Below are 13942 nucleotides of genomic sequence, written 5' to 3' on the forward strand. Positions count from 1 at the left end.
AAGACGGTACCCGGTACACGCTCAGACTTCGTGGGGACACCATATGCTCTCTCTCTGTTGCATCGGTCTACCTACAGCCGTTCCGATGCAGACATACCTCGCATATGTAATGTTCTACCGGTTTTCTCAATCACACCGTTTCATCATGATTTCCGTAAGCCGTGTGCCGTGTGCCACGTACCCTGCACCGTACATGCCCCTCTCAGTTTTATCTCGCACCCTCTTCACCGGCTCTCTCCTCGAGAAACATTTTTATCGCGGAATTTCTAACGTGCTTTACGGTCCACTACCGTTTACTCGAATTTATCGAAAGAAATTTAGTGCGAAGAATTACGCATTAAAAACATAATAGATCACGTTTCTTCGATGTCTTTTACGAAAGAGCTATTTCGAAATTCAACGTATTTGATTAATTCTACATCGAACTATCGATATGATCATTTAACCTAAAAAAGATATCGATAATACTGATTACGAGTGATATTAATTAAAGGAAGATTATAGTTTCTTGTACTAGAAAATAAAATGTGTCTAAAATGATACGATTTTTCCAACTCCCTCCAACATCGTGCTCGTTCGTTCGATCATTAATGTGAGTAAAATTGTACATGTTTATATATAATTGACATAACGCTCGACAGCAGTCCACATAATAAAGTAAAGTCGGATAAATCAGACATCGAATAAATCTTCGTTGCAATGAATGGAGTTCGTATAAATGAACTCCCACTGTATCTTTCGATTGGACAAATGGTCACGCAAAGATAGGTAGGTTTCTCTTTTACAAGTTAATTCGACGAGATGGCTTTCTCAACAAAGGATAAGGCTTTCTCTGGAACCACGTCAACTTCTATTAATCATGCTACTGTGAACACTTCGATGAATATTCATATATAAAGTATATATATATATATATATACATATACATGGCAGATCAATGACGTGATAACTGCAGCCAGTTTCGTACAAATGAGCGATGCACCGTTTCGAAAATTATTCGTCTTCCAGATGTATCTTGTTTTGACAGAACCGGTAATTCACAAAATGAAAAGCACCGGGTTTTCTTTTATTGCGAGGGAGAGAAAATGACGGACAGGGCGAAATGCTTGAGACGACGTTTTCGAATTTATGATCCTCTTCTTCGATGATACAACCTTGAACTCGTTATTCGTCTAATTTTTGTACTTTGACGAGATTTCTAAAAACCACTTCTGGAGGATGATAAAATGTTTATCGATATTCCATATGGAACGTTCCAAAAATTTCATTTTGACGAAAAGTTAAAACTGAGCAAAGTGTGCGAAACGAGACGTACGTTCCGTATATTTTTTTACACTTGAAAATTTCTTAGCGAGTTTTTTAATTGCGAGTTAGTTACTACGCGTAACGCATCCAAGGGTAGTCCTGACGTTAAAACACGATATACAGAAATACACGAAATACCCGAGGCAAAGTGCTCGTTTACATTTCTCTCGTTTCACACTTATTTAGCGGGCGAAACGAATCTCTACTTTTAGATCCCATTTCTTCGATTGCATTTATAAAAATATGAAACTGCATATAAACATCCGCAATCTAGTTACATTATCGCGAAGCGTTCTACGCGACAGACGGAGGGAACGATCAGCCGAGGGCGACTGCAACTGTCCCCCGAGGCTAGCACGCGTCGCCACGTGGCCAGGTAACGAAAAAATGAAAGAGGAGCAAGAAAGGTAAAAGCCATCCTCGAGGAACAAACTTATATATGTACTTTTGCGTGCCGGCCTCGTTTCATGCTCCCGATCAGTGAAATAAAATTTGATTCTCAATCGGGCGTGGCATTTTGTTAGGATTACCACCCTTCTGGTATCACAAGCTCGAATGGTTGCAAGTTTCAACGATGATATATTTTCGCTCAAGGGCGTTTTGATTGCGTTCCTAAGCTTTATTCGATACCCTGATTATGTTTCGTTGATACGCCGCGATGTCATTTGCAGCGTTTCATTTTGATTATATTGGGAGTCTTATATTCCACTAAAACTTGAAGAATATCTCGATAAATGCAACGAATGATAAAAAGCTCAGTTTCATAATCATTTAACTGCACGTTGTGAAGAAACGGATTAATAGGATTATTTAAAAATCAAATTACTCGAGTATCGCTTTCTTAAGTAATTATTTAAAGAAACGATTTAAACACAGATAACGTTATTCAGTAATTATTACTTTAATTATACTATAATTAGTACTTTGTAGTAATACACGTTTAAGAAACACACAAAATTCTATTATATATTCTATAATTGTGAAAATATTTTGGAAGCAAAAATAATTTGATATAAACATCTTGTAGCATTTGCCGTTTTATAAAACGAACGAGTAAAAAGAAGGTAGGTAAAAGAACACACGTAAATGCAATCACTGATGACAAAGCATCTGTCCCGTATATTGGTTCTAAAACCATATATCTATCCCCATATAGTCTGTCACGTGATCTCAGAACGTTTTATATTGCCACTCTGTATTTGCTGTGGGTTATATGCATGGGAACTTTCGAAAAAGCAGATACTCACGCGTTACTTAGCTTGATTCATTTTTATGACAAATATTTGCGCCATTTAATTAAGAACCTAGAAAACTTGCAACTTGTATACCATCCATCTCAATTTATACGTATCGTAACATGTTGTTATCATTGCTGTGGATAATTAAAAATTATATAACCAGTGATATTCGTTGGAAAAGGAATTAATTAAAAAAAATATTTTCTAGTCTACGATTTTTTCTCTAAAAAATTAAACGAAACGCAGGAGGAACTGCATAAACATCCGCAGTCTGCTTATTACACAAAACGAAGATTTACAAGTTCTTGCAAAAGCTGTTGCAGTTTATCAAACTGTTTAGCAAATCCAACCTTTACCCGAGCGATAGACTCTAACGAAGGGCGAACACAAATCCAGTGGAAATTTTCTCTGTTCGTAGCAACAAAAGAAGTAGTAATAATATCCAAATATATATACAATAGGTGTATAAATAATATATTAACAACTATGGAAGCTCACATAAACATGCTATGGAAGAAGACGCGGGATATTTATTTACATCGATAATATTTTCGAATAATATTTCCTACTAATTCGCAAGCTTTCGTGAATGACGACCAGGTAAGCGAGAAAGATCTTGGTCTTGTCCGAACGTTTCAGGGAAGACAATTCATACGCATACATGTTACGCATACAACCGTTAGGCAATCGAGCAACGCTGATGGGGCTCCTCTTTGTAGATTCATCCAATTAGGATCTCGGAAAATCGGGCGTGTCTGATCAAAGTGTGAAATTCTGTTTGCCACATGGCACGCGCCCGTAGACAGATTGTTGGCGAGAAATTAGCAAAACTCTTTGTTCCTTTACGGCAAAAACCTTATCGTAAGATCGTAATCGAGTTTCGCAGACGCTATAATTAACTTTGCGATTAATTCGCTCGTAGGAATGCAGAGAACCACACTCCCTCTTAAAGGGAGTGTGACTCACTTTCTTGATAACTTGTTAACCTACGAACCGCACTAACAATCTTCTTCAATGTTCTTGCATTCTATCTTTGCATCGCAAATGGAACGTAACTTCAGTATTTGTGAACAATACAGACAATTTTTATGAATACGTGTATCATACAAAACGTATCATTCAGTGGTCTTCTTCTCTGTCTAAATCGATAGAATTGAATACTCTAAATACGATACAATTAAATAGTACTATTAGTAGAGTAGTACAACACTAGCTATAAACAACATTGGTTTTGGGTAAATGTATATCTCAATAGAGAGCTGTTCGCAGACTTCCGAGCAACGACGTCGAACATGAATCTTCCTTTATTTCGTGGCGATCCAATTAATGCGCCACATGACGTTTCCGACGAGCGGAAATCGGTGAAGGGGCCGCTGGCCAGAGAGAAACGAGCAAGAGAGGGCACACGGCCAGACGTCGGACTCCTGCAGGGTCTAAGTTAATTGTTAATCGGTAATCCAGCTCGATCTATCCGCCACGCTACCGTCCAACCGTCAGCTGGCTCCTGCGATTTTTCGAATCCGAAAAACGTTATCCTTTCCACTTTCAACTGCATGATCGTCACTCTACTATTTAAACGTAATGTGCTTCACGAAAGTATTCCGACACTTACCACAGAGAACCTCGATGTATTTTAAATTTCATTGCCACTGTCACGATTATATTGGTAGAACTGAAAACCTGATCTTAAAAATCTGATCACGAATATAAAAGTTGTAAGATATTTAGTAGAAAATTAGTACATAGCCTGAGTAGCCATCCTAAACACGTAAATACGTGTTAAGGACGATTCCATTAAATATCGAGGCTTACTAGTACAGTATGTAACAAAATACATTATTGCAATATCCTTTAACAGGTAGTTTAGATTTATAGTACCATGGCTCAACAAAGAGCCACTACGTATTACGAATTCATCATTAATTTGTATCTTTTGGTAAAATTCTCATTACTGGTTCTTACAAATCGTCCAAAAAAGTCACTGAATGCTTATTCAACACGGAGTGATCTCTGTTCTATTGTGTTTCAACCAAATTTCCTCGCGAATAACCGAACGTAGTAGCCGAACCAGTGTCGTCGTCGAGAATGAGCTTTTTTGCGAGCACGATGAGCAAAGGAAGAAGAAGAAGCAGCGAGACGTAAGTGCACTCCCATACAGCCGGTTTTCTGGCGCATAACGCGCGTTCCTCTCCGTGGTTCTCCAGGCGAAAAAGGAAGAGAATTCTCGGTGCGGTGTCTCGGTGTTCGGATTTCATGGTGCCAGGCCAGAAGACAGAGAAAGTCTCAACTACCGTCGTCGGTGGCGAGAACGTGGTGACAAATTAAAATGGGCGAGAGAGGCAGGTGGTACTATCTCGGTGCTTCGTTTTTAAAGTTATGTATGCCGGGCCAGTTTTCGGTACCATGTGCCGTAAGAAGAGACATTGCAATTCGTATCGTCGCAAAACATAAACTTCTGAAACGTTGTTTCTTTTATTAATGAGTCTTGTCCATACAATGACCAAATGCTCGAATATACCTCGTGAGTGATAGTTCACTTTCCTGCCCCCGAGTCCCGTTGATATCAATCGGAAATATCTCGATCGATATTTGTATGCAATGCCTGACCTCGATAGTTACACAATAATTTATTAAAAAATCATAAATATGCGCATTTAATTTAGTCATTAATAAATTATGTTTTTATTGATCTGCAGTAAGGGATGAGGAAGGGAGCGGAAGTTAGGATGGGAATGGAAGAGGGAAGAATTGGAAACAATAAAACGGTTCACATGTCTACGATATTATTTTAAAGAGGTAGAATTTTGGAAGGGAACATAAGGGAAAAAGAATATAAAGAAAATAAAAATTTAAGAATGATTTTAAGTTAAGAATGTACATGTTTGGCGAATGTGTGGGTGGAAAAAGGGAAGGGTGGAATATAAGATATATAAAGTCAGTATTAAGTCTGGATAGATATACACTGGACTACATGGTATTGAAAGAGACGCAGAAAGACAGGATAAGAATTGAGGCAGGACAGAGGGCAATGAAGTTCGAGGAGAAAGTAAAGGAAGAAGAGAGAAGAGAAAAGGAGAGAAGACCGAGCGAGAAGGGTATTCACGAAGAAACAGAGTGAGCCAATTTGGAGTCGAACAGCTTAGAAGCGGAGGTCAAGAGACAAACGAAAAAGCTAAGGGAAGAGAGAAGCAAATACAAGTCCAATATAACAAGATAAGAGGTGCAAAGTATAATGTGAGGTACAAGCAAATAAGGGCAAATATACGGGCGAGATATTTGGAAAGAACTGGGGATGGAAATAATCAACAGCTCACAGCAAGGGCGAGATGTGGTAATATAAAAAGATGGAATAGGTTTTGGCTATGGGCACTGGGAAGAAAGGAAGTGCGAGATTTGCCATGAAGGATAGAGCACGTTGGAGCATATGGTTAGAGTGTTAGAGAATGCAAAGAACTGGGAAGGGGGAACTTCAGAGTGAATGGGAGGGAAAGAGAAGAGGTAATAAAATGGTTGAGGGAAGTGGAGAAAAGAAAGAAGGAGGAAGAGAGAAAAAAGAAAGTCTATGCAAGGGGACAGGTGAAAGGATAATAAGAGAGAGAGCAAGAGTGAAGAAATTAGTCCAAGTAGAATAAGTAAAATTATACGCATATGTATAAGTATAGTCATTAGATTAAGCAAATTTTCAGGGTTGTGGAGCCGAAAATAAAGATATATGTATGTACAAATTACGTCTTTATATAGTTTCTGATATAATATGCTCCTTTTCAAGGTTAAATATCTTCTTGAAATGAGATTAGGAAGGTAAGCGAGGAGAAGGTAAAAGCAGAGGAGGAACGTAAATGACAATGAAAGAATAAAGGAAAATGTGGAAACACGATAAAGAGAAAAAATAAGAAAGATAGATAGAAGATGATAAACGAAGCAGAAAGATTATTATAGAAGAGAAAGAGTTTAAAGAGTTTAAAGGAAAAGAGTACAAACCTAATCCTGGTAATACTAAACGATACGTAAAGAAACGCAATGAAATAGGAAGAAAAGGAAAAAGTAGTTACAAACTGGAAAAAAGAAAGGAAGAATGGAAAGGAGAAGTGAAAGGAAGAGTGGAAGTAGAGAAAGCTGCGAGAGAGAAAGAAGGAGAGAGAGAATGGAATCGACGGTGCGTGACCCCCTTGGGAAGGGTCAAGTAACGGAAGTAGAGCTCGGCTCTCGACCCTCGAAAACCAGTGGGTCGCAGGGATGAGCACCAAATTAACCGGCAGTTCAATCCAACTGGCATCCCTCGATATATAGGCATCATCGACATGGATCATCGTTCTGCACCGTCACCATATGTCGTGCAGGTGAAGACACACGGTACGTGCCAATATCGAAAAAACGTGACTAGCAACTACACGCCTTACCCTCTGACTGATCGTGCACCCTCAAAATGGATGGAATGCGGCAAATTTCAAAATTACCGAATTAAGATTCTGAATTTGGTTATTGTTCGATAGAAGATTGAGATTAAGATTTCTAGAAATGAATTTATTCAGACTAAAAGAACATAATCTTTTATTTTCTTAAGGTATTGACATATATATACGTGGATATCGAAAGATAAAATTGATTATTTATAGAGGAATTTTGGGAATGTTTGTTTACAATATATTATTCATTGTATTTTTCGAATTAATGTTTTTTATTGAAACGAACCAAATATTTCCAAATCTATTTTAATTTTATTATATAGTAGATGAAAGCGACATAGTGAGTTCGTAGAATCGGCCAACGACTAAAGTTTTCACTAAATCGCTTCCATCCATTATGCGTGCTTTTACCTTGGAATTCTACATACGTAATTAACATATATATTACCATCTTGCTAAAAGTATGTAGAACCAGAATAGCAATATAAAATACATATATAAAATACAATAATGATATAATTCGAGATACAAAGGAATTCAGCTAAATATGTAACACGCAAACTAACAAGAAGGGGTGCAATCATTCAAATCGCTTTATCGAACTACAATCCCATTAAGAATGGTCGTTTTTCATTAAAAATCATGATAAATATTCTCATTCAAATTGATGACAATATTTTATCGAATTCGATTATTTTATCTTTTCTCCTTGCCAGTTTAAATTGATAAAATTGCAAAAATCAAAAGAAACAATTGTTTCATCGAACATCAAGGTTCCTTAAACTAAAAACACATTGTAACAAAGTATAAGCAAGGCACAAACAAAATGAAAAAATCAAAAATAAAAGTACAATACGCGAAACAACTGAACTCGGTTCGGCTTTAACGCCAATGTCGCGTGATGATCCCGAAATGGATTTACACGGATATCGAGGGACAAGCGACGCTCCGGCACCGTCAAAGCAAAAATTTTCCCCAGGGACGATGTTCCCCTTCACTTTTGTCATTAAATGCGCATTACCGCGCTGCTTGCATCGCAATCGACTAGTCCACGTGACTTTTAATCGAATCGATCGATATCGTTACACGCGTGTTTCGTTCCGTACAGACATTTAACGACGCAAAAGTAAAATCGTCTACTAGACAATAGAACTACCTCATCCTCCCCTCTGTCTTTTCAGATCATATTTTCCTCCACTGCAACCTGTCCTATCGCTATATTGATAATCCTTATTAATCTCTAATTAGCAATCACGATAGTTAAAATAGTTTCTCTCATTGTTTATAATCTTCCGCCTGTTTTAGAATGGGAAATAAATTTTATGATAATCAGATGATTATAAAATCGTTGATCAGTGTTTAGATTCCTTGTTCATTTTAGAAAACCTTTACAGAAATGTTGTATTTTATGGATCAACATAATCGGAAATTCGAGAGAGCTATGCAAAGCAATCAATTTTTAACGTTATACGAAATAGAACCTATTCTTTCCACTTTTCTGTAGTGAACAGTTTTTTTATCGTTTAATCACGATAAATATTTTTTTGGTTTATATCTTGACTATAAATCTGTCGTAGAAAATACATATCAACGGTTCTATATGCGCATGTTCTCGTGCAAAAGCTCATCAAATCGAACGTCGGGTGGAAAACCAAACATCAAGATAATTAAAAGTCGCATTTTTCTTTCTTTATCTAAAATAATTGAGGCTTTCTACAATAATGACGCAACTGCATGTATACAGGTGCTCAGCATTACGGAAACACCGTACATCAACGTCACTTTCGACCGATGCCTTTATAACTTTCGACAATGAATATCGTCCAGCTCATATTGTATGCACGCATCAACGATAAATGCGCGAAATCAGCCTAACTGAATTATTCATTCTTACGTACTATATTCAGACTAAATTATGTACATGTTTCTTAAAGAAGGTATATAAAATTTGAAACCACTAAAAGTTATAGATTCAATAATTAAACGAATATATACTCGTTTTCGATTTAAGATAAATGAACTCTTCACAAGCTCATCTAAGAAAGTATGATTCTGTCATTGGTAACTAACAGAGAAACAATTTTTTCACAGGCTAAGAAAGCTCAGTTCTCTCTCGAATGTTACGATACATAGGAAAAACCAGAGACTTGTACAAAAAGTGCAAAAAGCTGATGAAAAAAGGATTGTCATCAAGGCGTTGAGGCGTCAGAAATGATGGGAAATTGTGGTTAAAGTTAACGACGCGAGTATACATATGAAGCAGCAGGGATTGTAAGACAACCAGAGAATATGCGGGTAGCACGATCATTCCTGCGCAACTTTGAGTACAGCCGATTTTATACCTGTACGAGAGCCAGTTGTCGGTGTCTTGGAACGTGCAGCTGACCGTTTTTCATTGCCACCTGTACAGTTCGTCTTCTTTCGTGTATACTTTTCCGTTTTGTGGTCCCATACGGGTGAATTTTAAAAATCAAAGAGAGAATTGCGTTCATTTGCCGCCCGCAGCCGAATAAATTGCATCTCCAAATTGTTCTGACATCGATATCGTCACTGTTGAATCTTTGCAACATGACCGTTTTCGTTTACTTTTACTGGTTGATTGGATACCTTTCAGTAGTTAGTTAGTCAGTAGTGCTTATTTATTTTATTTATATATTTAGAATGATCAACAAAGTACATCAATTACAAGCTAATTAATTCATAACGTTGAGTGCCGTTTTCATTACTCAAGATCCATCATCTCGCGTTTAATGGTATTCTCAAAAGGAAGATTAATAGGAGCAGGTAGGCAGTTTGAAAAGTGAAAAATAAAACAGGTGCAACGTACAGTCCGGCAGCTAGACTCGTCTCATCTTCGCTGATTTATCGGCGACCAACAAAGTGTATCCTATACTTCACCTGTTGTCCTGACAGCTAACTTCATCCCTGGGCTACACACTTAAAAATTCTACTTGATAACATACATAAAACAAATTACTTAAATTTATTCAAATTTTTGAGTATTATTAATTTCCTCTTCTAATTAGCTCTTTTAATTTCCTAAATTTATGCGGTAAACTCTTTTAAACTCTCGAATATTTTAACGTACAACGTTTCTTTTAGAACAAGAAATCATATATTATGTATGAAAAAAGTCTTTCGCACACACGTGATAGATATATCGCAAATTGTTACTTAAATATCGATAAGTTATCAAAAAGTACGAGCTTATCATTCAACCTTTCGATAATAGCATTTCGATGATACCATCGGCAATACGAGGAAGAAATCGTAAGAAAAAGCAAATTTGTATCGCTATTCTATTTATTTTAGTTCAAACCTACTACAGCGAGCATGTTAGTACGTTCGTCTGACAATCGTACTCTTCGATCAAATAACATTTTCTGCAGTTTTGAAAATAAGGGATTGTTAGATACAGAGTATGCAGGTGCGCACAAGTAATCGGCTGCAATTTTTGAAAGGTTTGGAAACATCACGTGTCCTGTAGTACTCCACCATGCGATCGGATCGTCTTTTCTGTTAATTATTTTCAAATTTATGTATCTAGAAAAACAAACAAAAAAGGTTACAAAAGTGTATTATACTACTAAATTGTAAAAAGCTACACAATTTAATTTCTACATTTGTATATTACCTTTCCAACTCGTGCCTTGATGGACAATTAATAACACAGTTGTCAGGTTTAACGCCCAATTCCTCAACCCTTTTATCAAACGCCGCCCATAAAATATTTGTTTCTACATTTCCATCGTTCGTTTCCGGACTATCAATCGTAGATTTATCAGAATTAGTGTTTTCATCGTCGGAAACGTTTGATTTCGTCAATATATTCTTCACATTTTCGATACATTTCTCGGAATGAAACGCAACGTCCTTGTATCTAGGATCCAAAAACGTGGCGATGGCGTAGCCAACCGACTCTTCGACGTCCTTAAATCGTGCACAGAAACATCTCAACAAATTGTCACGGAACAACGTGCCATCGGTTGACAAATCATCCATATCTTTTAAAGCAGCCTCTATACCATGAACGATAGGTATTATTTTCGAAATTGTCACGTGAAGATCAGAGAACAATTCTTTTGTCGCTTCGTGCAACGGCCGCAAAACTTTGATTATCTCCGAAATTATATTCCATTCAACTTCCGACACGGATGGTACGTCTCTGTCAGGCCTTTCGTATATCTTTGGCGATGTCTCAAAAGTTGCTTCCCATTTAGATAGTGTATCCTTTTCTGCGAAAGCTTTCGATAAAACAGGGTTTAATTCGCACATGTGGTTTAGCATTAAATACGCGGAGATCCAAGAATCGGCCGCATCCCCCCATAAGTTCAAGATTTTCGAAGAATTTGCAGGAAATCGTTGCGAAGCCGCAACAGCTTCGTTAATTTTAAAATCGCGAACAACGTCTCGGCACTTATTTATCACGTCAAATACAACTTTCGTGTTTTTCATCGCAATCTGTACTATACGGTTCAACGTATGACCAAAACAAGTGTTATGCGTGGCGTACGTCATAGTACAATACGTGTCGTTGTAAGTGACGACGTTTATTTTCGAACAGAATTGCCAGAGTTTACCAATTTCATCGAGCTCGCGTAATATGGGAAACTTGTCGTCCTTTGATTGAAACGAGATCCTCAATAACTTGTGGTGTTGGACTCTATCGACACAGAAATGGACGCTTGTCGCGAGAATCAAGCCACTGCGCTTCGTATTTTCCTGCGAACTAATCGCAACGTTAACACACTTCGCTTTCGACAAACTTTCCTTGATCTCCATGCATTTGCGCGCGTACGAGTCTGGCAAGTATTTCGAGATCAAAATACTTCTCTTTGGTATTTTGTATTTTTCGTTCAACGTTCTCACGAAATTTATGAATCCTTTGCCGTTGATTATTGAAAACGGAAGCACGTCTTCTGCTATCATTTGTACCAAAGATCGAGTTATCTCGCCTGCTTCTGTGAAATTCGAAGACGATCTTCTGTATCTGTATTCTGTATCTGTATTCTGTATCTGATCTCTGTATTTGGTCTCTGACGAACTGGATGCAGTTGTATGAGCTTGTCCCGCTTCTTTCTTACAACTAGACGAGTTTATCTCGAGAACGTCTTTGTGGTGTGTGCGGAAGTGCGACCACAGATTCGTCGTGTTTTTACAATAAGGCACTATGAGATTACACTTGTTGCACCTGACGATTGCATTTAATCCATCGTTTTGGTATACTATGGAAAAATGCAGCCAAATGGCACTTCTTTTCGCACGAATTTTAGGCATATTTGATCATCGATGGTAAAACTCTGCCGTAAAACTTGTATCTTGAAATCACTAGCGTTAACAGTTCTTGTTAATATATTTGTTGATATAATTTCTGTATCATTAGTTCTCTGTTCTTTCATTGGAAATGGTATTACTGGCTCGATGCTACACGCTTAAAACTCTACTACGAAGATGCTACTAAAGATTAGCGATAAGGTATCGGTAACTTATCGATAATATTATTAAGATATCGATAACACATATAAAAATAAATGGAAAATTTTGTAGCGTATCCACAAATAGGATTTCAACGCAAGATTAAACGAGTTGGAAAGAAACGTTCAAATAGAAACGTAGCATGACTGTTAAATTCATTTTGCGTTATATTTTAAATGATAAAATACGGTTCTTAAGTACTTTGATAGAATTCGTGTTGCTACTTTAGATAAAGATTATTCCTCATAAATTAGATTAGAAATATGCTACGAGATGAATGCGAAAATAAATAATTCAGAAAAAAATGTAACTTATCATATTTTGTCCTTGCGCTCATCGTTCGTTATAAATAAGCTATAGATATTTATGCATTTACAAGGACTATTAAAACCACAAACATTCACAGAATACAGCAAAATACAAAAACATATGAAAAATAACCAAAATATAGAACTTTCTATAATATCCAATAGTTGAAGCAAATCTCTGTTTATTTTTCATAAAAGTATATATTTTCATAATAAACATCCTCTGTCTAGTTCTGAAATACTTTATCAAATTCTTATCTATTTTTATAAAGACCTACACACGAGTTCTGCCCTCGAAATTCGATCAAAGCGCAAGACTAATTTTTTAATTAAAGCGGAGACTAATTTTTTCGTTAACCATTCGATGATCTTATCGATCATCTTTTATGAAAGGAGTAATGAATAGTCATTTGAAGAATAATTAATCGTGAAGGAGATATCGTTGCTTAAATTCAACGTAGTGGCTTGCGTTTAAAAGAAAAGCGATCGCTTAACAATAATGAAGTCGATGAAAGAATAAGATCTCGTATGATTATGCTTACACGAGATTAATGTCGCGACCAAACGACGAAAATGCAATTTCTTCGTACAGCAAATCCCATTCGATCATCGTCAGAAAAGCATCCTTTATCGATTCGATCGCCGATGCGGCCTGTACGAAACTTATACTCACGCACGGCACACGATATAGAGATACGGAGGAACTCAGAAATTGGCGACACAACCCCGATGTGCAGGCAGCAGCACGAGTGTGCCTTGAACTGGGCCAAGTGTATGATAATAAATAATTCGCACGCCTCACTCGATCCGGTTTAACGCAGGCTCGTCCTGTTATAGGCGTATACAGGGTGTTTCAAAAAATTGCTAACAATCGTTCATTATAGCGCAGCCTATTAAACGTCTATGAAACAAATGCATAGAAACAGAAACTTATTCGCGAGCATTCGTCGTGACGCGTATTAATTTATGATTATCTGAATATGAATAGGATATTTGAACCGAGTTAAACGGTTTACCTGGTAATTCGTAAAATTCGATTACCAACAATTTTTGTCTCGCTGTTAGCGTCGCGATAAATATTAAAATATATCGTGTACTTGTCGAAAGATAAGATGTTCGTTCAACTAAACAAACGATGCGTCGTTTTCTCATTTTTAATGTTTCCTTTCTGCTGAACCTCAAGCACCCCATATTTTCTCCTTCCTTCTCA

At 37.1% G+C, this 13942-nt stretch overlaps 2 protein-coding genes across 2 annotated transcripts in view; one reads left to right on the forward strand and one right to left on the reverse strand.

Moving 5' to 3' along the window:
• The window catches only part of dbo (Kelch-like protein diablo), a 46376-nt gene that overhangs the window by 20296 nt on the left and 12138 nt on the right, over positions 1–13942 (forward strand). The window lies entirely within an intron of this gene.
• Positions 10248–12369, reverse strand: LOC138187133 (E3 SUMO-protein ligase ZBED1). The gene is made up of 2 exons (XM_069127616.1): positions 10584–12369; positions 10248–10492 (listed from the first exon to the last, which is right to left on the reverse strand). Exons 1-2 carry the CDS (start codon positions 12224–12226, stop codon positions 10258–10260), a joined length of 1878 nt encoding a protein of 625 aa, XP_068983717.1. The 5' UTR covers positions 12227–12369; the 3' UTR covers positions 10248–10257.

The sequence above is a fragment of the Bombus flavifrons genome, chromosome 14 (genome assembly GCF_040668555.2).
Source record: "Bombus flavifrons isolate JBK064 chromosome 14, iyBomFlav1_principal, whole genome shotgun sequence".
Classification (NCBI taxonomy): Eukaryota; Metazoa; Arthropoda; class Insecta; order Hymenoptera; family Apidae; genus Bombus; species Bombus flavifrons.